The sequence below is a fragment of the Cavia porcellus genome, unplaced genomic scaffold (genome assembly GCF_034190915.1).
Source record: "Cavia porcellus strain 051 isolate PalLab524CR breed Dunkin Hartley unplaced genomic scaffold, mCavPor4.1 scaffold_9, whole genome shotgun sequence".
Lineage (NCBI taxonomy): Eukaryota > Metazoa > Chordata > Mammalia > Rodentia > Caviidae > Cavia > Cavia porcellus.
The window spans coordinates 1,010,000-1,034,337 of NW_026947492.1; the positions used below are offsets into that span (position 1 = coordinate 1,010,000).

Sequence of the window (24,338 nt, forward strand, 5' to 3'; positions counted from 1 at the left end):
AAGTATTGCCTTATTTTAAATCATGGAAATCTCTGCCATGATTCTCCTCCTGGGACTTTTTTTTTTTTGAGGCTCCACACAGTATTTGTTTGCTACAGACATTTCCAAGAGAGTTGGGCAAGCTGCCAAGCGACAGGGCAGCTTGACCCAGTGTCAAAGTTCTTTCTTGCTGTGTCCCCGTGGAGTCTGATGGCTTCCCTAGGTCACCTAGTAAACACCCGGTAACGGGGTTTGAGCAGTCTCAGCAACTTAGTGAGACTCCGCCTCGACATGAAAACTTGAGAGCTAAAAGGTAGCTATTGGGAAGGTCCTGGTGTCAGTGTTTTTCTTCCTCAAGGTAGAGAGTGCAGAGTATGTCAACTACTTGACACAATTTAGAAAAGACATTGCAAAATGCCTGTAAGCTTTAGATACACTGTAAACTAACTTTTTGCAAAATTTACTGTTCTGTTTCTAGTGTATATCTGTCCTGTTCAGGTACTCAGGGAGCTTATTTTCTGCTCACTGGCCCAGTTAGTGTAAGACCATCAACATGACTCACAGATAAAACGTTGTGTATGAACCAAGATATGCAAGCCCTTAGGCATAAGAGCAGGAAAAGTGATACCAGTCTGAGCATAGGAGATAAAGAAAGGGACTGTGGTGCTGGGGACTGAGCTCAGTGGCATAAGCACCTGCCTGGCAAGCACAAGGTCATAAGTTCAATCACCCCCCTACCAAAAAAAAAAAAAAACCCAGATAACTTGGGAGGCAAGATAAGTGTTGTACTCTAAGAAAATAGCTTCATTATATGTGTATTATAGCAAACCTGTAAAGTGGCTTACTAAATGTGTTTTTTTATCCTTTTTCCCTAACTGATATGTTAAGTGACCTAATTGATATGTTGAGCAATACTCTCCTCTGTAAAGAATTGCAAGAATCTCACTTAATTGATATGTTAACCATTGTTGCCCTCTCCAAACTACAGAAGTTGTGCTAAAACAAGCTAACAAGGGTTGTTAATCACTGTTAGGCGCCTCTATTCTCCGCTAAAGAGCTAAAGAAAACTAGAATGGCCCATTAATTTATACTTGTTTAAAGTAACCTGCTTGTGTGCAGAGAGATTTGCGTATGAGTTTAACCCTTTACCTGACCTTGACACATAACCGCTGTTTTCTGTTCTGTATGGCGCCTTATTGCCTCCCTCTCCCCTCACCTATCTATCTAGGCCATAAAGAATTTGGGTTTCTGGTGACCTCCTCCTGACCCGGTGATGATCTGTCATAAAATGAGCCTGCCCCAATTTTAAGAACTGCTTAACTTAAAGAAATTACTGGGTAATACTATGGCCCAAACCCCAATCGGTGCTTTCCTTTTGTTCTGTATGCATCAAATGAGTTAGATATCAGATCTTTATAAAACTTAAGTTTCAGCTTCTTGTAACTCTTGATCCCTTCACACCCACTAGCGAAAACGAGCTGTCCTGGGATAATTAACTCTCCACTTTCTTCTCCAAATATTGCTGCAGATGTGCCACTCCGAGATAATGTCAGTCTGTAGGATGGGAGTAATTTGAGAAACACCAGGAACTCCCGAGATTGTCAGAGCTAAGTGGACAGCAATACAGTTTCCAGACTCGGGTCAACAAGTTAGATGGCTCTGCAGGTTTCTTTGTTTCTCCCCCCCCCCCCACTTTTCCTCCAGCCCCTTTTTAAAGTCCTCCCTTCAGTCTCTGGGGGACAGTCTCCAAATTGGCTCCCGGAGACTGGTCGCCAGGCCTGGAAATAAAGCCTTTGCCACTTAAATTTTTGGTCTCTTGCCTCCTTGGATTTTATACTGGGGCCCAAGTTATAACATTTGGGGGCTCGTCCTGGATGGAAGCAAGACCCCAGACTCATTTCTGAACATTTGAAAGTAAGTGCTCTGGAAGATTTGTTTGGGCCACGGTCAATTTGTAATTTTGAGGGGATGCCCTCAATTTGGGAGTAGGAACCACCGAAGGACAGAGTCAGTTGGTTTGTCGGACAAATTCTGTCCATTTGTGATTCTGCTCCGGGTGGGGAACCGCTCCGTTTGGAAGGGGACGCCCTTAATTTGGGGGAGTGATACCTCCCAAGGACAGAGTCAATTGATTTTTGCCATTTGTGACTCTGCCCCGGGTGGGGAACCACTCTATTGGTTAATTTGTTAATTCCTCCAGATCCCAAAATTTGACTAATTTTTGAGCAAAGGCCATTTTGCTGCAGCTTGTCTCGTCTTGTATGTCTGTTTGTTTGTCCATTTGTTCTAATTGTTCTCCTTTTGGTTACCCCAAATCTAACAGAACATTCTCTCCTAGGAACCCCTTCTACGAGCCCAGAATGGACTAAGGGATTTAGATACTTATGTTCAGAGTTTTTTGTACTTTAAAATTGTTTGCCTGTTTAAATTTGTTACTAACTTAGGGGCTTGTTGCCCATTTCTGTTGCAGGATTCATATGGCTTATTAGATTCAAGGTTCATAATAAGAAAAATTATTTCCTTTAGCTCACCAAACTGTGCAAGAAACAACCTTTGTTTGTGTCTTTAATGTTGTGGCGCCTTGTTTAATATGTAAGTCTTCAATTGATTGCTTGCAACCTCGGCATGCCTTTTAAAAGGAGTATTTTTCTTTCTGGTTAAAAAGTAAACATATGTGCACATATATGTGTATATTTATGGTTTTTAAGAATCATGTCAATTTTACCAAGTGAAAACCAGGTCATACTGTAATTGAGCCAGTAAAAGGGTTATAGTTTTTTTTTTAAAAAACAGCACTTTAATGTGGTAAAAAGACATAAAATAATTAAATATGTTTTAGACTACTAGAAGGTGACTTCAAGGGTTTTGTTGAGAGTTTTAATGTTGTCTGAGAAGCGAGAGAAAAGGTAATTGACTGGTGATAGTAAAAAGGAGGGACAAAGAAAGTGGTTTGTCTTCAAGTAAAAATATCTGGCTGTGTCAGAATATGAAAGAAGATAAAACTTAGAGGTATATTGTAAGTTATAGAAAGCTTGAGATGATGTAAATTTTATTTGTCTTGGTTTATAGTACTGAAAACAACAGGTTTGACAAGAAGTAAATATGTTCAAAATTTGACAGTATTAGATCAGTTTTGATAGACTTATTTATAAGATTCTAAACCTTTGCTGCAAAGTGTTTCCATTAATATGAGATTATAGATGATAACAGAGATAAGATATAAGTTCTTGCATGTGCTGTGGACATCTGGGAGATTATATGGCACAATTTTTTACCTATGAAAAAGCTTCTTTTTGTTAAGTATGTAATTTCAGTAAAATGATGGCCTGCCACGTGGCACCCTGGGACAAAAGGTGGTGTGCCATCCAGATAAAGCCTGCTCTCTGATATGGAATGCCAAAACCATGTGTTCCCTTCGTCCCACCCCGATTGGACATCCAGAGGTAAGGAGGTTTCCCCAGTTGTTCTCTTTGCAACTCAGTCGGCCCCACATGTTAGAAAAAAGATTACAAAGGTTTGAGAGTTTTGAGAAAATGCCCTCAGCCAGTTGATAGAGATAACACAAAAGGTCTTTTAAAACAGGGAAAAATTACCATCTACTGGGAAATTTGTCCAACATACCTGAGTCATCACAACTGACTTAGAGTTAAAACTGTTGAGCAAATGGAAACAGGAGATTCCAGAAGTCTGGGCAGAAGACAATCCTCCAGGGCTAGCAGTCAACCAAGGGCCCCTTGTGATGGAGCTCTTGCCTCAGACATGCCCCTTCCACTTGTGGCAATGCCCGATAAGCCTGCAGGCCCAGAAAGGGATTAAAGTCCACATACAGAGGCTAAGAGACAATGATATTCTCATTCCTTGTGTCTCTCCCTGGAACATGCCCTTGCTTCCAGTCACTGAAGCCAGGAACAAATAACTATCACCCTGTACAGGATCTCAGAGAGGTTAATAGACAAATTCTGAGCCTATACCCAACAGTGCCAAATCCTGAGAACACCTGGTACTCTGTTCTGGACCTGAAAGATGCTTTCTTCACTTTGCCTCTTACTCTGGTGAGTCAACCCCTTTTTGCCTTTGAATGGACTGACCCAGATACAGGGGTAAAAGAACAGCTGACCCGGACACGTTTACCTCAGGGTTACAAGAACTCTCCCACTCTTTTTGATGAGACATTAGCAAGAGATCTTTTAAAATTTAGGGAAAAACACCCTGAGATAGCGCTCCTCCAGTTCATGGATGACTTGTTAATAGCCTCAACCCCCCCAGAAGCTTATAAGCTTGTCGAGAGACAACTGAGGAACTGTTAAGGACTTTGGGGCAATTAGGCTATAAAGTCTCAGCTAAAAAGGCCCGATTGTGCTGTCAGGCTGTGACTTATCTGGGCTACAAATTGCAAAAAAAAAAAGAGGACTTGTCTAAAAAGGAGCCCAGGCTATACTGCAGATCCCATTCCCAGAAACTAAGAAACAGGTGCGCAAATTTCTGGGAGCTGTCGGATATTCCAGGCTGTGGATTCTAAATTTTACTGAAACAACTCACCCCCTATACAGCTCCCTTAAGGGAAAAACTCACTAAACTGGACTGATAAATGTGAACGGACCTTGCAGCAGCTCAAGTGGGCCTTGACAGAGGCCCGAGCCCTGGGACTCCCTGATGTTACCAAGCCATTCACCTTGTTCATAGATAAATTCAGGGGCATTGCCAAAGGAGTCCTAACCCAGGACATTGGCCCTTGGAAGAGGCCTGTAGCCTATCTTTTCAAAAGGCTCGATCCAGTAACAAGAGGGTGGCCTCCATGCCTAAAAATTCTGGCCGCTGTGGCAATGCTACTTAAAAGAGGCTAAAAAACTCACTTTTGGACAGAAGATTTCTGTAGTGACCTCCCACAGTTTAGAGACTCTTATCAAAACCCCTCCCAAAAATGTGAGTGCTAGAATCTCACACTATTAGGCCCTGCTCCTAGACCCAGAATTGGTAGTTTTCAAGACTTCTTCAGCTTTAAACCCAGCCACCCTTATGCCTGACAATGACCTGAGAAACTTCACAGATGGAAGCAGCTTCATCCAGAATGGCAGAGGCAGATGAGTGGCCGGGGCAGCAGTGACCACCAAAAAGGAGGTACTCTGGGTTAAGCGGTTAGAGCCTGGCATCTCTGCCCAAAAGGTGGAGCTCAATGCTTTGACTGAGGTACTAAAACTAGCCACGGGAAAGAGGGTAAACATCTATACTGATAGTATATACACTTTTGCTACTATACATGTACATGGAGCCAGCTATTAAGAGCGAGGTCTCTTAACCTCAGCCAGAGCTAAGATTTAAAAAAAAAAAAAAAAAAAGGGCTCCACAGATCCTAGATTTGCTGGCAGCAGTCTGGCTGTCAGCAGATTGCTGCTATTCACCTGAGGAAACAATTTGGCAGATCAGGCCACTCAAAGAGTAGCAATCACATCAGAGGGGCCAGCCGAGAAAGTGACTGCTCTGATGCGAGTTCCCCCGACCTTGTCAGAACCAGTCTACACAAAGAAAGACTACACTGGTTGTTGTGAGCCATCTAACGGATTCCAGTCCCTGTGACTAAAAGACAAGTACAAAATTTCTAGGAGCCACAGGACTGACCCAGAGTTTGGGACCCTGGCAGAGGCCTGTTGCCTACCTTTCCAAGAGACTTGGTTCTGTGGCAGTCAGAGGGCCACCCTGTCTGCGGTGATTTCCTCAGTGGCCCCCTCATAAAGGAGGCTTAAAAAATGACTTTTGGACACAAACTCTTAATTGTTTCCTCCTATTCACTGGAGACTCTCATCAAGGCCCCAGTAGACTGATGGATGTCTAATTCCTGAGCCATACATTATCAGGCACTATTTCTGGAAACAGCAGCTTCAAACTCGGCTACTTTTCTGCCTGAGGACGACCCCTCATTGCCTCACCACAATTGTACTGAGGTTATTGATCACCTTACGGGACGTCGACCTTATCTAGTGGATAAGCTGCTATCTAGAGTTCCATCCTACTTCTCTGATGAAAGCAGTTACGTCTATCAAGGTAAGCAGGTGGTGGGAGCTGCCGTTACACAAAATCTTAGGTTCTATGGGAAAAAATCTTAGAGCCAGAGACATCAGCATAGTGGGCTAAACTCGTTGCCCACACTGAGGCCTCAAGTTGTCTTTATCAAAAATGGTGTTTATTGTCTTCTGGGGTCAAAAGATTAAAATGCTCCCCAAATTTGGACTTGTTGGCTGCCATCTAGATGCCAAGGAGAGTGGCTACTATCTGCTGTATAAGCCATTGGGCAGAAGATTACTTGTTATACGGGAAAATAATTTGGCAAATGCCACCTTCCAAAAGACAGCCAGAAAGCCCCAAAATCAGTGGGGATTGAGATAAGCTTGATGTTACTGCTGATCCCACCTACTTTCTTTGTCAGAGCCCATTTGCACTTAAAAAGACCAGCATCTGGCAGCTCAACTTCCGAGAGATCCCCGGGGGCTAATATCAAGCTAGCCCAGTCTGTGAGCTTCAGATGCCCTCAGTGCCAATTGGTAAATATAAAAGTACTGCAACACATAGAAACCACTGGTTATCGTGGGACTATGCCTAAAAACACTAGAAAATAGTGTTACAAAAATAAAAGACCTGAACTTCAAGGATATAAGTGTTTTCTACTTTGTCTGAGTCAGCTCTGATAGCAGTTTCCCTGATTTGGTCTCCCTTTTTATCCGTGGGGTCCGACAATGGCCTGGCTTTTATAGCCTAGTAACTCAAATTAACCTAAGCTTTGCAGATCAATTAGAAAACTCGATTGGGCTTACCAGCCTCAGAGTTCAGGAGAGGTAAAAAGATAAGCCAGATTTTAAAGACCATAATTACTAATGGCCTTAAAAACTGGCGAAAACTGGGTGAGTCTCTTTTCCTTTTGCCCCTTTTGTGTGCGTGATGCACCCCCTATGTTGCAGATATTTCCTCTTTTGAGGTTTTATGTGAGAAGGTTTCTAGAAATTAGCTGATTTAACTAATCAAGATCTTATTAAGTCTTCCCCAGACTTTTCAGCCAGCTCTGACTTCCATCCACTGGTTACTTCGCTGCTGCCCACTGCAGCTAAAGAGCCTAGGCACCTGGACAAGCGACCTCACCATAAATCACTTGAGCTGCAATGGACTGTCAAAGTAGCTGAAAGCCTGCCTGGATTCAACGTTCCCACTACAGACAGGTCCCAGCTTCAAAAGACCATCAGCCTGCGGATAAATGAACTATCATTTCTTCCAAGGACACTTTAAAGCTTAAGATTTTCTAATATAACTGATAATTTTGTGTTCTCCTCCTTTGTAGAGACCCCAAGGAGGCCTCTGTCTGACTTAAAAATTGTTACTTGTATGATAAAACAGAGTAAATTTAAATGTTGGTTTTCTTTCTCCTTTTGGTTAACAGCTTTAATGACAACTGCAAGACCTTTGTTAATCCTCCTACTGGGCCTTGTGTTGTAAACAAGTTGATAAACTATGTCAAAGTTCTTAAAAGCTTATGATTTTAAAGACACATGCAAGGTTATAAACAGATGCCAATGAGTCAATGATTTGACTCACTGACTAAAATCAGTGGGGAATGTTGTACTCTAAGAAAATAGCTTCATTATATGTGTATTATAGCAAACCTGTAAAGTGGCTTACTAAATGTTTTTTTATCCTTTTTCCCTAACTGATATGTTAAGTGACCTAATTGATATGTTGAGCAATACTCTCCTCTGTAAAGAATTGCAAGAATCTCACCTAATTGATATGTTAACCATTGTTGCCCTCTCCAAACTACAGAAGTTGTGCTAAAACAAGCTAACAAGGGTTGTTAATCACTGTTAGGCGCCTCTATTCTCCGCTAAAGAGCTAAAGAAAACTAGAAGGGCCCATTAATTTACACTTGTTTAAAGTAACCTGCTTGTGTGCAGAGAGATTTGCGTATGAGTTTAACCCTTTACCTGACCTTGACACATAACCGCTGTTTTCTGTTCTGTATGGCGCCTTATTGCCTCCCTCTCCCCTCACCTATCTATCTAGGCCATAAAGAATTTGGGTTTCTGGTGACCTCTTCCCGACCCGGTGATGATCTGTCATAAAATGAGGCTACCCCAATTTTAAGAACTGTTTAGCTTCAAAGAAGTTACTGAGAAATACTATGGCCCAAACCCCAATCGGTGCTTTCCTTTTGTTCTGTATGCATCAAATGAGTTAGATATCAGATCTTTATAAAACTTAAGTTTCAGCTTCTTGTAACTCTTGACCCCTTCGCATCCACTAGCGAAAACGAGCTGTCCTGGGATAATTAACTGTCCACTTTCTTCTCCAAATATTGCTGCAGATGTGCCACTCCGAGATAATGTCAGTCTGTAGGATGGGAGTAATTTAAAAAACACCAGGAACTCCCGAGATTGTCAGAGCTAAGTGGACAGCAATACAGTTTCCAGACTCGGGTCAACAAGTTTGATGGCTCTGCAGGTTTCTTTGTTTCTCCCCCCCCCCCACTTTTCCTCCAGCCCCTTTTTAAAGTCCTCCCTTCAGTCTCTGGGACACAGTCTCCAAATTGGCTCCCGGAGACTGGTCGCCAGGCCTGGAAATAAAGCCTTTGCCACTTAAATTTTCGGTCTCTTGCCTCCTTGGATTTTATACCGGGGCCCAAGTTATAACAATAAGTAATGGCTGAGGACACCTGGCTCCAACCACAGTTCACTAAATAAAGGCGGTAGCCCCAGGCTGTCACCCCTGCAGTGAAATGCAACATGTAGACCTTCTCCTAAGATTCTTCTCCTGGTTAAGGTAATTTGTTACTTGCAAAGTCCTTGAGCCATTCCCAAGGACTGTTCAATTTCCTTCATTTTCCACTCTAACCTCCTATAAGAAATATGGGTTATCAGAGATATTCCCTGTCTTAGCCCTCAGTCTCAAACTCAGCAAAAGGGTTTGATCCTCCTGGAACCCTAAAATCACACCACTTGTCTCATTTATTTAAGCCTTCGCTGTACAATTGTTTGGGAGATTGGGGATTTAGGCCGGGTCCCCAACAACGTCTAGCACCAAGGGCTACACTGATTTTCCCTGTTAAAGAAGTCACACCTAAAAGCCTAGCTGCAATTATGTCTGAATGACCTGTGTCTTCAAAGTTCCTGCTGTACACTAGCAAAAAAGAGCTTCGTCATCCTATGGTGTGTTTGCCAATGCCCAAGTTATATGTAAATTACCTGTTAATTCCCTTTGCAACATGCAACTATTTTCTACAACAGGACACCCTGGGACACCGACCACATTGTTGTAAAATAACTGTAGTGCCGTCATACTGTTCTGTATGCACCATCGTCCTGGCTGACCTGATTGATATGTTAACCACTGTTCTCCTCTGCAAAGGATAGATGTTATCTAAAAATAAAGTGCTAAAATTAGCTGACAAAGGACTCTAAACTCCTGGGAATCTTCTCTGTCCTCAAGCAAAGGGAAACAAAGGTCTTCTTAATTGTTCTTTCTATAAAAGTCTGTCAAAATTTTAACCAGTTACACAGCTTTGCAAGCTCCTACTGCACTGTGTCGCTGGTGCCAGGATAAATAAAAGTGCTCCTTTTTCTTTAAAAAAGGCATCTTGCCCATTTTTTGGACACCATTTTGGGGGCTCGTTTTTGGGGTACAACAGTTCCATTATTCCCAAGTGATCCAAAGCTATATCCCCGACATTTTTGGGCACTAGAGACTGGTTTCTTGGAAGGTAATTTTTCTACAGACTATAGAGGAGGTTTCTGTTTTTTATTAATATATAATTGCAACATATGATAATTATACTCCCTGACATCAGCACTAATGCCTCAGCTGTACCTCAGATCATCAGGCATGGGTCTCATACGAGCTGCACACACAGTTTGCTCCTGTGAGAATCTAACGCCACTGCCAATCTGACAGGAAGTAGAGCTCAGGCAGAAATACGAGCAGTGAGGAGTAGCTGTAAATACAGTCATCACTGGCTTCCTGCTGGGTAGCTCTGTCCTTGCAGGCTCCAGACGGCTACTGGTCTTGGTCCAGTGCCTGAGTTTGGGGACTCTTAAGGTGAAGGAACCAGTTCTATCAGTTTATTCTCCCATCCCCTCCATACTGTAAAGGACAGAATTTGTAAGAATTCTGTTTTTCCCCCTCAAAAAGCCATTTCTTAATAATCTGATGAACCGGTATAATCTGGGACCTCCTAGGGATACGACTATTGGAATGCCAAGTAAATTGCACATAATGGAAACATACTTAGAGTCTTAGCAGGCCTATTTCTACAGTATACTAAGGACATCTGGGCATTTTATAATGGTAGAAATTGAGTTTACACTTGGATTAGCTGACCCAACAGACTGCTATCATTTCTGATTGCTCAGTCAATACTTTAAATCTGTAATTTCTGGCGAGTGTGGCTGTGTCCATAAATTCAGCCCACGTAATTCTTTTTTTTTTTTTTTTTTTTTTTTTTTGGCTTTTTCGTTTTTATCGGTACCGGGGATCGAACTCATGACTGCCTGCTTCCAAGGCAGGTGCTTATGCCGCTGAGCTAAACCTCCAGCCCCCCAGCCCACGTAATTCTTAATCTAACAAAGTTAGATTCCATCCTCACGTAGTGTGTGTCTAAGGTTCCTGATAATATAGTAGTAAGTTCTTGTAGCTCTTTTGACTTAAAAGCTCTAATACCATTAGAGTAGACCTTGTACCTCCTTCTCTGGGCTGTCCTGAGATACAACTCTCACTGTGAGCTAGAAGGTTGTCTTGGTTACTTTTTACTCATTGCTGAGACAAAATACCTGAAACCCAAAGTTGGGAAAGCAAAGGTTTATTTCTTACAGTTTCTGGCGGTTTCAGTCCATAGTCAGTTGGCTCCAAGGCAGGATGGCATGGCAGAGCCGCAGTTCATGGCGGCTGCAAACAGCAAAGCAGAAACCAGCAAAAGAGAAAGAGAGAGACACCTTCTTCCTGCCATTACATCACACCCTGGCTCCTCCCCTATGTGGGTGGAGCACTGACACCATCAATCCAAGCACTAGACAATGAACCATCACAAATGCACAATGCAAACTCCTGAGGTCTGGGGGCCACAGACATAAACCATGACAAGGGTGTAAGGAGATCCGAGGATGGGCATGAGCTTGTGTGGCAGGCACCAGTGCAGTTACTAAAACATTTTATGCAGGAGGGGGCTGCTGCTTTCTTTAAAAGGGGCAACAAAGCTTTCTTCCCCCACGGAGGGACTTTGAGGCTTATGGCTCTTTGCCTTGTCCTCTCACGGAACTGATCTCGAGCCTCAGGATTCCACCTTTTCTCCACTAGCACCCCGACTCTAGTGTGGAACAGCTGGCAGGGCTGAGACCTGCATCGTGTTGAAGGCCCAACAGCTCCACAACCCTGGCGGTCGGGCTGCCCTCACCTCACCCACAACCAAAGGAGATGAAGAACTGACGGTCTGCCCACACACTTTAAAGAAATTTTACAACTGTGAGCTACAACTGATGTACACTAAACCATATACTGCATTGTACAATTTAAAGTTTTGCTTATACACACACCTGTGAATATATTACTATAATAAAAACTAATTATTCATTACTCTGTTTCCTTGCACCTCCTGGGAATCCTTTCTCTATGTCCCCCTCATCTCCAGCCAACTACTTATCTTTGTCATTCTAGATTTATATCTTCTGGAATGTGATGTAAATGGGGTCATATAGTATATGCTTTTGCCGTTTCATTCAGCATTATTATTTTGAGACTTATTCGCACTGTCACGTGTATCCACAGTTTATTACTCTGTATTGATGGACACTATTTGCACGTGTGTGCAGATACACCACCATTTGTTTACATGTTTACCTATGACGGACATTTGTATTGGTTCCGACTTAGCACTACAACAAATAAACCTGGTTCAACATCTGTATGCAGTCTTTCTGTAGAACAAATTTTTATTTCACTTTAGTAAATACTTGAAGGTGGAATAGCTGTAGAATATAGACTAGAAGATGTGTTAAATTGCTTTTTAAAAAACCTGCCAGGTGTGGTATCAACCATCTGTAATTCCAGTGCTTGGGAGAGACAGAAGATCGCTGCAAGTCTGAGGCAGCCTGAGCTAGATTCTGTCTCAAAAAACATTTAAAAATGAAAATAAAACCTGCCGGAATGTTTCCAAAGTACCTGCACAACTGCATTTGCTCCACATCTTTGCCAGCAACTAGTACAACAGACACTTTTTCCATTCCCGTGGGTGTGTGGTGGTGTCTCACCGCTCTGGTTTGCACTTCTGCAATGCCCAGTGACGCTCGTCATTAATGGAGCTGCTAATCTGCTGTCGGTATAGCTTCACTGAGGGGAGTTCTTGTTTACATTTTTGGCCTATGTTAAAATTATACTGTCTTATTACTTTTCACAATTTTAGAAGTATGTTCTAAATTTAAGAGTTTCGTTAGATATATATTTTGTAATTTTTTAGCACTGTCTATGCCTCACAGTTTTATTTTTATAACAGGCTGTTGAAGACCAAAATATGTGAAGTGTGGTTCAATGGATTTTTTCATTTACAGTTCACACATTTTGTGTCCTACATAAGAAATATTTAGGGTAAAGGAAGGGGAAAAAGAAAAGCAATATATGTGCACACAAGATATTTAAGATAGTTACACAGCTGGCTTCTCTACGTTCCTTGAAAGGAATGCTTGATTAAATAACACATCATGCCTCTGTCCTGAACTCTAAACAGCTGCTAGGTATGTAGTGTATCAACTATTGTAACTGTTCTACTGACTGCTTTTGTAAGTTGGTTTCATTGTTTATCTTTTTTCTCCTTAAAATAAAAATCAGCAACAATAATAAAGAAATATTGCCAAAATTAAGGTCACTGAAATAGTCTCCTTTTGGTACTTCTAAATGTTTTATGGTCTTTGCCCTTATGTTTAGACCTATTATCTCTTTAAAGTTACAGTAATGCCTCAGCTCATGAACACCTCTGTTTGTGAACAATTTGGCCAGAGATGAGAAACACACTGGGCAAAATTTTGCCTCCCTTTGTGAACTCCGCATCAAATGACAAACGTGAATGTGGTCATCTTCCCCAGAATTATGGAGCAAGTTATTTGAGAACTGGGGCAGCATTGTAATTTTAATATGACACAGAGTCATACTCATTTTTTCTGCATTTGAATACCCAATTTGTTGAAAACAATATATTTTCTAATTACATAAATTCTGGTGGCACCTTTGCTGATGAGTGATTAACTATATATATATACATATATGTATATATATGTATGTATATGTATTTTTCTTTTGGTACCAGGGATTGAACTCAATCTTGCTCTTGCCAGACAGGCGCTTATGCAGCTGAGCTAAATCTCTGGCCCATTTTTTTTTTAACATAAAGTACATTTATTAGAAAAGAAAGTTATGAAATATTGTCATAACTTTCCTTGAGAAATTAAAAGAGAATAAAATCAAAATGAAAAGGAGAAAATAATAAAGATCAAAAACACAATTCCTTATCAAACTGCCAACATCATTTTCCATAAAGATTAACATTTTGATTCTTACATTTCTGTAAAACAGAAAAGACTCAGAATAGTCTAAACAACTTTGATAAAGCAACAAAATTGGAGCTCCAACCCTCCCCAGTCCCACGACATCACACAGTTCTACCAATCCTGAGAGAACGGCATTGATAAAGATAGACAAACCACCCAAGTACCAATACAGAGTCCCAAATAGATCCACACAACAGATTTCTGGCAAAGGTGCAAAAACAATTAAGTGGAGAAAGGATTGTACCCCCAAAATATATTGAACAACTGGATATCCACATGCAAAAAAACCACACCTTGTCGCACATCAGACAAGACATCAGACAAAGCCAACCCCAAGTGGCTCACAGGGGGTTAGGGTACAGGCAGTGTGTCCGAGTCGCTGCTTGGCGGAAATCATGCTCTCTGGGACAAAACACATGTTTTTCCTTGTCATACTGATGTCTGACATTTACTTCAGCGGTAAGTACGTTCTCACGGCACATCCACTTACGTGTGGAGTGTTCAGTTATCATTCTTTATGGATAGATGGTATTCCATTATACAGAAACACTTTTCTATCCGTTCCTTAGTCGATGTAACGATGTAACGGTCTATTTGTGGGCCTTTTTCTGCACTTTGTATGCTTCTCCACTTAGATTCATGGCTGTTTGTATGCCACCACTACAAATGCCATGATTTATAAGCCTTGAAGTTAAATAGTATGTTTTCTAAATTTGTTTTCTCTAAAATACTTTCAAGTTCTTTACTAAGTCTAAACATTTCATCTACTTACATTTGCCTCATCCATTCTATTTTTCTAATTTTTCTTTTTCTCTCCAAATCTTGTCTTCTCTTCAGTTTAGAAAAATGGAATTCACTTTCCTTTCTATCTTCCACCACTTCACTGCCAGCTGGCATCCAAAACTATTGAGAAAAAAAATGAATATTTCAAAGTATGGAATATTGATTGCAAAATGCCAATCTATCTGTGTGTCCAGTAGAAATATAGTAAGATAGAAGCAGAAGACACGACCCACCTTTATGAGGTATTTATAATTAAGACGTGAGCACACGCTGCACAGCCCTTGTGTACCGGGACACTGAGCACTAGCTTCTGAATAAGCAAGCAGACCTCTGTGAGCAGGCGCCTTCAGGAGCGTGGAAATAAGACCTCTCTCGTGTCCCTGCCTCAGTTTCTTCTGCAGGGCCCCGTCCCCGACTGGCCACTGCTTTCCTGCTTCCACCTCACCCCTCCCAGACACACACACACACACACACTAGGTAACACGCGTGAGGCTTGCTAGCCCGCCACACTAGGCCTTCGCTGCTATTAGCCACCCAGCGTAGCACGCGGAACTAGTGTCTTTACTTAACTACCTCTCTAATTAAAAGACAGACCAAGGAAAACAGCTAAATCTCTTCTATCACGGTGTCCTGGCATCTGGAAAACAATGTCTAACATGCAACTATTATGTGATAAAGGTTGTCGAATTCACACTCTAATTGTTTTCATGTGTTATATTATGTATATAAACATACCACAGCCTATAATCTGTATGCTGAGTGTATAATCTGCCAGCACCAGAAAATCTCTAAAGATTGCCCAGTTTCAAAGATGATTATCAAAAGAAGAAATAAATGGAAAGTAGAGAAGAGATTAGAATTATTAAAAACCCTGTGTCATAGTTTTGTCAACTGAATGTCTAGCAGTTATGTTTTTCTGGCACGGGACTGACCCAGGTCTTCACTCTGCGCCACATCTCCACTCATTTTTACTTTTTATTTGGTGACAGAGTCTGCCTGAGCTGCTTACTTGCTCAGCTTGGGCCCAAACTTGTGATTCTCTTGACCAGCTTCCCAGACTGTTAAGGGATTACAGGTACATACTAGCAATTCTTACTTTTAAACAATTTAAAATTAATTTTCAAAAAGACAATTAGTTTCTACACGTGATTAACTTGAAGTCGCTGGTCTCCCTCCTACCCGCTCAGACACGGGCCGCCAGCCGTTGTTCTCTACCCGCCGGTACCAGCCGCTGTGGTCCTCCTCCTGAGGGCGGCCTTTACCGGGAGATGTGCGCTTCGCTGGGCACTTTGTGTAATCTCTAGGGCTGTTGGCACACAGATCTTCAATATGTCTGTGAGTAAAAATTTTATAGTATATATCAGGTGGAAACTTAGCCTGTAGGTGGAAAAGTTCAAAGGATCACTGCAGTGCAAATACAAAAATGGTTTCCATTTTTTAACTATATCATTTAAATTTCATATAAATGTACATTAAAACTGCTAAATATTCCAACATACTTACTCCCCCTAATCTGAAGCGTACGTGAACACCAGCAGCAGCATCTAGAAATTCTGCCTGTAAGAAAATATGAGGGTACATTATTTACACATACCAACTCCCCAAGGTTAGTGAAATCATTTTGTACTATAAATGTCTACTAATACAATTTTAAAAATTAAAAATGTCTTACTCTCCAACATTCTGTATATATCAATTTGTTAGTTCTGATTTTATTATTTAAAATAGTTATAGAATTTTTTAAATAAAATAAGTCAAGTGAACAGGTGACAAATACTTAGATTTTGATTAGAAAATATTTTAAGAGCTAAGAACTAAATTTCTGTGGTCACCCGTGACTAAAACAGCTTATAAGTGGGAAAATGATACCAAAATGTATTTCCTTCCTACACAACAGAAAAGCAAGTGATTTGTTATTCATAAAACAGAAATTTCAAGTAAGTCTTCAAATACATGACTTACATACATAAATATTTTATTACACGTAAATTCACAAAAAATTGTGAGGAGCCAACACAGTTTCAGTACTAGAACACCTTTCCTTTCCAGCTTTGCTAAATCAAAATCCAGTTCAGCATTTTGTAAGAATTGTGCATAAAAGGTCTTCTAAATATTAGTGCTCTGCGCCCAATGAAAGGTAGAGAAAGCAGTCCTGGACCCTCGTTCAAAAGATGATTCAGCTTTATCTGCTGATCGCGTTACATGAGAAAATGGATGTTACCCTAAGTTACTGATATTTTACATTATTTCTAATTGTTTGCTATTAAAAATTTTTTAAAATACATACATTTTCATATTTTAATGGTGATATGCTCTCTATATAAATATTTTTCTCACCAAAAGTTGCATAAACTTCAAGTTTAGCCGCATGAGTTTTTACATGTGTGTGTCCCTACAACACTTCCCACCCACATCAAAACCCTTGGCCTCTAGGCTATTTTGTGACTCCTCCCAGCGCAGAGCCTCCCCAGAACCCTTTATCATCATACATTTTTTTCCAGCTTGAAACTTCATCCAAAAGAATAACACAGTGGCACCAAGTGCCTGCCCGTCCAGTGCGAGGTCATGAGTTTACTCCTCAGTACCCAAAATAATAAGATGCATAATGTTTTGTTCCTGGCTTTCTCCTCAGCTTGAATCTACGCTCAGTCTCAGTAGGTTTCACCCGCGTAGCTGTGCATCCAGCAGTTAGTTCTTTTTCACTGTGATCGGGAACCCTCACAGTCCACCTCTGTGTTTCAGCTCTGTTGCTGGATTATTTTAATGACTCTAGGGTGAGTTGAGATGAATAAAAAGCCATGCACATTCTTGCTGACATCTTCCTGTACTTTTCTCTTAGTTACACACCCAGGAATGGAATACGAGGTCATGGGGATCTCTGCCCATTTTCTGCTACTGTCACAGAATACCTAGGACTGCGTTATTTACAGCCAACTGAGGTTTCACATCCTTGTGGAGACCTGGAAGTCCAGCAGCTGTGGAGGGCCGTTCTGCTGCATGCCACAGCTCAGGAGGTGGACAGCATGCTGGCAGCCTTCAGCGTCTCTGCTTTGGATGAAGCCGCTCACCTCCTCAGGGGGGCACCATCTTCACGATTCCGTCTAATGCTAACAGTTGGCCAGACACCCCACCTCAAATGCTACCAAGATATGAATTTGGGGATCAATTTCCAATACATGAGCTTTTGGGGGACACAGGCAACTCATGGCCTGGGGTGTATGTATAATCAGCTTACCAGCCACTGTGAAGAATTTTCCAGAGTTTTCCTCCCAATTTACTGCCCACCGCGATACGAAGGCTCTGACAGCGCCACATGTCTAGGGACAATCGGAGTCACCAACCTTTCAGGTTCACCTCCTGGCAGGGTCACGACCAAGCCTCACAGCAGCTTTAATTTTTATTTCCCATGATTGGCCACGCTGAGCACCTCTGCCTGGACTCATGCCCCTGAGGTGTATCAGTGGTGCTAGTGGTTTTATTCACTTTTTCATTGTACCAACTGGCTTTATTTCTTTATTTCTGTATTTTATTTATACTTTCTATTTACTGGTTTTTGATTTTAGCATTACTATTTCTTTCCTCTTACTTTCTTCAGATTTGTCTTTTTCTGGCTTCTTGAGGTTAGTAAAGATAAACCGATTTTCAAATCTCTCTTTAGAATCATAAAATTTCCTCTGAAGTTTATAAACTACTTCAGATATATTGTATAATCTTTGATGTCATGTTTTATTAACACTAGTATAAAATATTTTCTAATTTTCTTTTTAACTCATGTATTATTTAATTTCATGTCATTAACTTGAAAATGGGACTTTCTACTTCCTTTACTCTTACTGATGTGTAGTTTAATTCCCTTGGGTCTAGAGAACATTCTTTATTGTTTCAATGCTTTACAATCATTGACATTTGCAGTAAGTCCCAGGTGCGTAACGTACGTTAGAAAACATTTCCTGTGCATTTAAAGCAAAGACAACATTAGCTTATACAACTTTAGATATTTTGCAGTGTTAGCAATATATCACTATTATATATATAAATGAGTCAACATATAAAAATATGCTATTTCTATACTAATTTTTATGTATTTGTTTCTGTCAATTGCCAGGAATCAAATCTGAGTCTGACCAAAAATTACTATATTTCTTTTAGCAATTATTGTATGTTCATTTTTGCTTTACAGATTTAGGGTTATATTTTTTTAGTTGAATTGACTTATGAAATATCCCTGTATATCTTATAATACTCTTTCTTGAAAACTAACTTATTTGCTATCACCACGACACTAGCTTCTTCCATTAAAGTTTTCATTCATGATTTACTGAACCTTTCTCTACTCTTTCACTTGTTTTTTGTTTTGTTTTTTTTGGTCCAGGGGATTGAAACTCATGACCTTGTGTTTGCCAGACAGGGGCTTATGGTGCTGAGCTAGATCCCTGGTTACTCTTTCACTTGTATCTTTTTTTTTTTTTGGTACCGGGGATCAAACTCATGACCTCCTGTTTGCCAAGCAGGCGCTTACACCGCTGAGCTAAACCCCTGGTCATGCCATTATATTTAAAGATTGACTTACAAGTACTGTAGAGATGATATTTCTTGCCTGACAACATTTGATTTTACATATTTGGGTTAGTCTATTTACAGTATAATAATGTTTTTACTTAAACATTTTAGTACAAAATTATTGACAGACTTGATGACATAGTTGATCAAGTGAGGAATGGTTATTTCTTACTGATGTACTGGGTTAAATCAACAATCTTGCTTTTTGGTTTTTCTTTTCTCATTTTTTTTTCTTTTGCATTATTTCTCTTTTCCTGTATTTCTTTGGATTACTTGTCAGCATTCTATATGTTCTCATCTGTTAGCTTTTACATAATACTGGTTTTTGTGGTTCTTTTAGGAGTTCTTGTAGAGGTTCCGGTACGCACCCTTTACTTGTTGCAGTCTATCTTACGTTAGTACCCGTGTGCTTTCATCACTTTGTAAACAATGCAAAATTTTGTGACACAGAAATTCCATGCATTTCTCTCTTATCCTTTGTTATATATATATATATATATATATATATATATACACACACACACACATGACACTTTTGCAAGCATCATAAACCTCAGAAGACATTGCTTTAAAAGATCAATATTTATATTTAAACAAATTTATATATGTAGTTGAACAATAGAACTAAGTTATATGTTAGAATTTCAAAATCCTTTTGGAAGGATAAGGTAGGCAGCACTCCAAGGGGACCTGAAGCAGGCAATCTGAAGTGTGCAAACATTAGTCTGGGTGAAGACATACAGGTGTGTACACCTGTGATGAGTCATGAAGCCACGTACTGTTTGTATGCCTTATAGCTTTCAACACATGTGTAATACATAAAAACTGTAAGGGAAACATTAAGTTAATAAAGTAGCCACACATTTAAAGAAGAGTAAGATTCTGTGTCATCAAAGGTGCTCTTACCTCTTTAGGATCAATGTATCTCACGATCTGACGTGGCTCCCCTTGTTTTCTCAAGTCAATCAGACTTTTAAAGTGCTGGAATACTGAAACATTCTGAAGTTCAAACATGTAAGATTTTATGGTCAAATCAGATTCTTTATTTCTAATTTACCTATTTGCTTAATTAGAGAAAAAATACAAACCATAAAAATAGATCTTATTTTTAGAAACTAGATTTTAGAAATATTAGCCACTCAGTTTGATTTTAAAAGCCAGTTAATACTGGTATTATTCTCATGAAGAATTTTTCTTACAGAATGGGAAAAAATTTGCCAGCTACTCCTCAAAGGACTATTATCTAGAATATATAGAGAACTCAAAAAAATTATACTTCCTAAATTTAAAGAATCAGTAAACAAAACAAAAGGCACCTGGTCATTTGTAATTCTCAAATGAAGATTTACAAATGACCAAGGAATATGAGAATTTCAGAAATGCAAACTGAAATAACACTGAGATTCCATCTCCAGAAAGAATGGCTCTCATCAAGAAATTAACCAATAACAAACACATGGGTGCGCGTTAACACACACGCACGCACACACACACCTCCTGCTTGTCAGGCAGGAGCTTATGCCACTGAGCTAAATTCCCATCCCGCCTCCACTTTTTTTTTAAAGCCTTAATATTTGTGTTTGTCTAACATTACATATCTATCTACAGCAACATTTTGTTTTTGGTGGGTTTTTTTTGCCTTTTTTCCTTTTTTTCGGTACCAGGGATCAAACTCACAACTGCCTACTTGCAAGGCAGGCGCTTATGCCGCTGAGCTAAATCCCCAGCCCCTTACAGCAACATTTGGACAGAGGTAAATATTCATCTACTTGCACATTTGAGTCTGGAGGGAACAGTGCGGACAACGGCCAAAGAAGCCCAGGTCCAGGTTTCCAGTTAACCTGTCTTCAGTTTTCCTTGTAACTTTTTAAAATTGCTGACTTCAAACTCACAGCCTTTCTGTGATGAAAGGGACGAAGCAGTTCCTGTACCAGACCCCTTGAAGTATGTCTAGGCAAGTGCATCTACCTAGTTTCGCCCATCTGTTTTCAGTCCCCAGAATTAGGTAAGATTTCTAACCTGTTTATGAATCCCCTTCTCTGCGTTGTGGATATGTTGTTTACATATTGGCATTCCTCGGGGGCCTCCCAGGGTTAGAAGTGAAAATGTGCACTCAATCTACCAACCCACGTGCATCTTTTAAAAACACACTCACACATTGCTTCTCTACTGCAGCTCCTTTAAGGATAAGGCTGTATTACAAAATACCTGACAGTGCCAGGGATATACAGGAACTCGAAGACACATAGCCGGGTGGAAAAGTTACTGATGTTAAAGTCTAACTTAGATGATGAGCATAGTGAGAGACACCAACAAAAGAAGACACCGTTTTAAAAGAAAATCATTCTTTTAATATTGGCAATCAATATAATTTTGCCCTAGCATTGGGTTTATGGCTTTTGGAGAGGGAAAAGAGATAAACAATGGAAAATGTTCACCTCTGTGGAGGCCTTGTGTGCTACAGCCGTCCAGCTCCCCTGACGGTCACTGTATGGAGCATGGCCGGGCCAGGAGGGGAGAAGAGAAACCGCCCCAGCTCCTCATCCTGACCCAACCAGCTTACGGACTTGGGATGCTCCTCACGCCCCTGAGACCAGCTTTATTTATTTATTTTTTTTAATTTAAGAGGAAAAAGAGAAAAACACAAAACAAAACAAAGCAGTGTAAGGTTACATATAATACAGAACTACAAAAAAAAAAACATAACAGTAAGAAATCACCTGTTAATAGATTACATATTATCATCTTGGAAATAGTTGCTCAAATCACAGTATCAAAGAATACAAAGTAGACATTCAAACAGAGAGACTACAAACAGCTGTGTTCAATGATCCAAAAACATTAATATAGTCAGCTATTCAACACCCCTATACACACTTGCTGTTATATCCGTTAGAGCTCTTTTTTTTCCCTTCCTCTCTTTTTACAACAAAATTTACACATTTTAGATTTTATTACTCCTTAGTTCTTGTTACTTTTTGGGGGGGGGAGAATAAAGTCAAATATGGCAGAACAAAGCTGTCAGTCAAAACCAAGGATAGACTTAGCACATGATGTAGAACAGAGTACACGGTTATTAACAATAGTTATCAACGTTGTCTCTTGTTTCCTTAAAAAGATTTGTCTATCTCATTAGATATTATAAAGTTGGACAAAACAGTAGAGAACAAGACCAATAAAACTTAGACATTGTAAACATTACAGGACTTCCAAAGGAGACAATAGTCAAACCTGAATGGGCATCTTAGTGAATCTTATTGCCTTCAAAGTAGTTGCCTATACCCTCAGACTTGATACTATCCCACAGAATGGAACAGAGTCTAATCAGTCAAAACAAGATCGTGGGAGTATTACAGGACTTCAAAACAAGTTAATAGGAAATCGAAAAGAGTTACTATTATATATCCTAATTTTTTAAATTTTTCCCTTAATTAAAATAAACATAAGAAATAACTAAATAATTTTTTTAAAGAATAATAGTTACCATAGTGTCTGTCTTTTTCCTTGAGATATTTGGATAAAACTTCATATACTATAGCTTCAAATATTTCCATATCAAGAAGCCCAGAATAAAGCCTTTCTAATTAATAAGTGAAAATTTTATAAGGCTTCAAGGCCACATAATGGGGAATCATGATTGCCACATATTTTCATATATTTGAATCATTACTTACATTAGGGAAACTATTCGGTATTCATACATGCGAGATTGATTTATTTCACTTATGAGTATGGTCTCAAGCTGCGCCCATTTATTGATAAATATCTCAATGTGATCCTTCTTTATAGCTGAATAATACTCCATTGTATAGAAATACCACAACTTTTTTATCCATTCCTCAGTTGATGGACACTTGGGTTGTTTCCAAGATCTGGCGATTACAAATTGTGCTGCTATAAACATAGGTGCACATATATCACTGTGGTATGATGCTTTCAGTTCTTCTGGGAATATGCCTAGAAGTGGAATAGCTGAAATAAATGGGATTTCCAGTCCCAACTTTTTGAGAAACCTCCAGACAGACCTCCACAAAGGCTGTACCAGTCTACACTCCCACCAACAGTGCAGGAGAGTTCCTTTTTCCCCACAGCCTCTCCAGCATTTGTTGTTGTTGGTTTTCTTGATCCTGGCCATTCTTTCAGGAGTGAGATGGTATCTCAGTGTGGTTTTAATTTGCATTTCTCTGATGACCAATGATGATGAGCATGTTTTCATATATTTATTTGCCATTTGCATTTCTTCATCTGAGAATTGCGTATTCATCTCAGATGCCCATTTTTGGATTGGATCTTTGAATTTTGGAGGTCTGAGTTTTTTTAATTCTTTATATGTTTTAGACAAGAGGCCCTTGTCTGAGAGAGAGTTCACTAAAATCTTTTCCCAGTTTGTGGGTTTTCTTTTCACTATGCTGGAGATTTCTTTTGACATGCAGAAACTTTTTAATAAGAAGTGGTCCCAGTTATTGATTCTGGGAAGTATTTCCCGTGCGGTTTGAGTCCTGTTCATGAATTCTCTACCTACTCCTATGTCTCCAAGGTTTCTACCCACTTTGTCTTCCAGTAGATTTAGTGTTTCTGTTTTAATATTCAGATCTTTGACCCATTTAGATTTTAATTTAGTACATGGTGATAGACATGGGTCTAGCTTTAGTTTTCGGCAAATGGAGAGCCAGTTTTTCCAGCACCATTTATTAAAGAGACTGTCGTTCTTCCAGTGAACCTGCTTGGCTCCTTTATCAAAGATAAGGTGGTTGAGTGTGTTTGTAGTTGTGGTTGTATCTTCTAATCTATTCCATTGATCTTCGCCTCTGTTTTGATTCCAATACCATGTTGATTTTACTGCTGTTGCTTTGTAGTATAATTTCAAGTCAGGGATTGTGATGCCTCCTGCTTTGCCTTTGCTGCTTAGAATTGCCTTTGCGATTCTAGGTCTCTTCTGGTTCCAGATGAAATTTAGGAGTGATTTCTCTAGATCTATAAGGTATGTTGATGGTATTTCTATTGGGATTGCATTGAATCTGTATAAGAGTTTTGGGAGAATGGCCATCTTCACAATGTTTCTTCTTCCTATCCATGAGCAAGGGATGTCTTTCCATTTTCTGAGATCATTTTCAATTTCCTTTTTCAGTGTATTATAGTTTTCACTGTATAAGTCTTTCACTTCTTTCGTAAGAGTAATTCCTAAATATTTCATTTTTTTGCTTGCTAATGTGAATAATCCAGTTTCTCTTACTTCCCTCTCTGTGATTTTGTTGTTTGAGTATAGGAATGCTATTGATTTCTGAGTATTGATTTTGTATCCAGCCACATTACTGAATTTATTTATTGTATCTAAGAGTCTTTCAATGGAGCTTAGGGGGTCTTCTATGTAGAGTATCATGTCGTCTGCAAACAATGACATCTTAACTTCTTCTTTTCCTATCTTTACCCCTTTTATTTCTCTTTCTTGCC

At 39.8% G+C, this 24,338-nt stretch overlaps 1 protein-coding gene across 9 annotated transcripts in view; it reads right to left on the reverse strand.

Annotated features, from left to right (window-relative positions):
• CUNH11orf65 (chromosome unknown C11orf65 homolog) overlaps positions 1 to 24,338 on the reverse strand; it is a 50,065-nt gene that overhangs the window by 12,426 nt on the left and 13,301 nt on the right. For 5 of the 9 annotated variants that reach the window (XM_063255708.1, XM_063255707.1, XM_063255709.1 and 2 more), the window contains 4 exons: positions 19,794 to 19,886; positions 15,831 to 15,884; positions 15,507 to 15,704; positions 14,317 to 14,447 (listed from right to left, as the gene is read on the reverse strand). In XM_063255708.1, coding sequence (XP_063111778.1) covers positions 14,317 to 14,447; positions 15,507 to 15,704; positions 15,831 to 15,884; positions 19,794 to 19,886 — 476 coding nt within the window. The remainder of the gene's footprint in view (positions 1 to 14,316; positions 14,448 to 15,506; positions 15,705 to 15,830; positions 15,885 to 19,793; positions 19,887 to 24,338) is intronic. The other 4 variants (XM_063255712.1, XM_063255711.1, XM_063255706.1 and 1 more) reach the window with 1 other exon arrangement.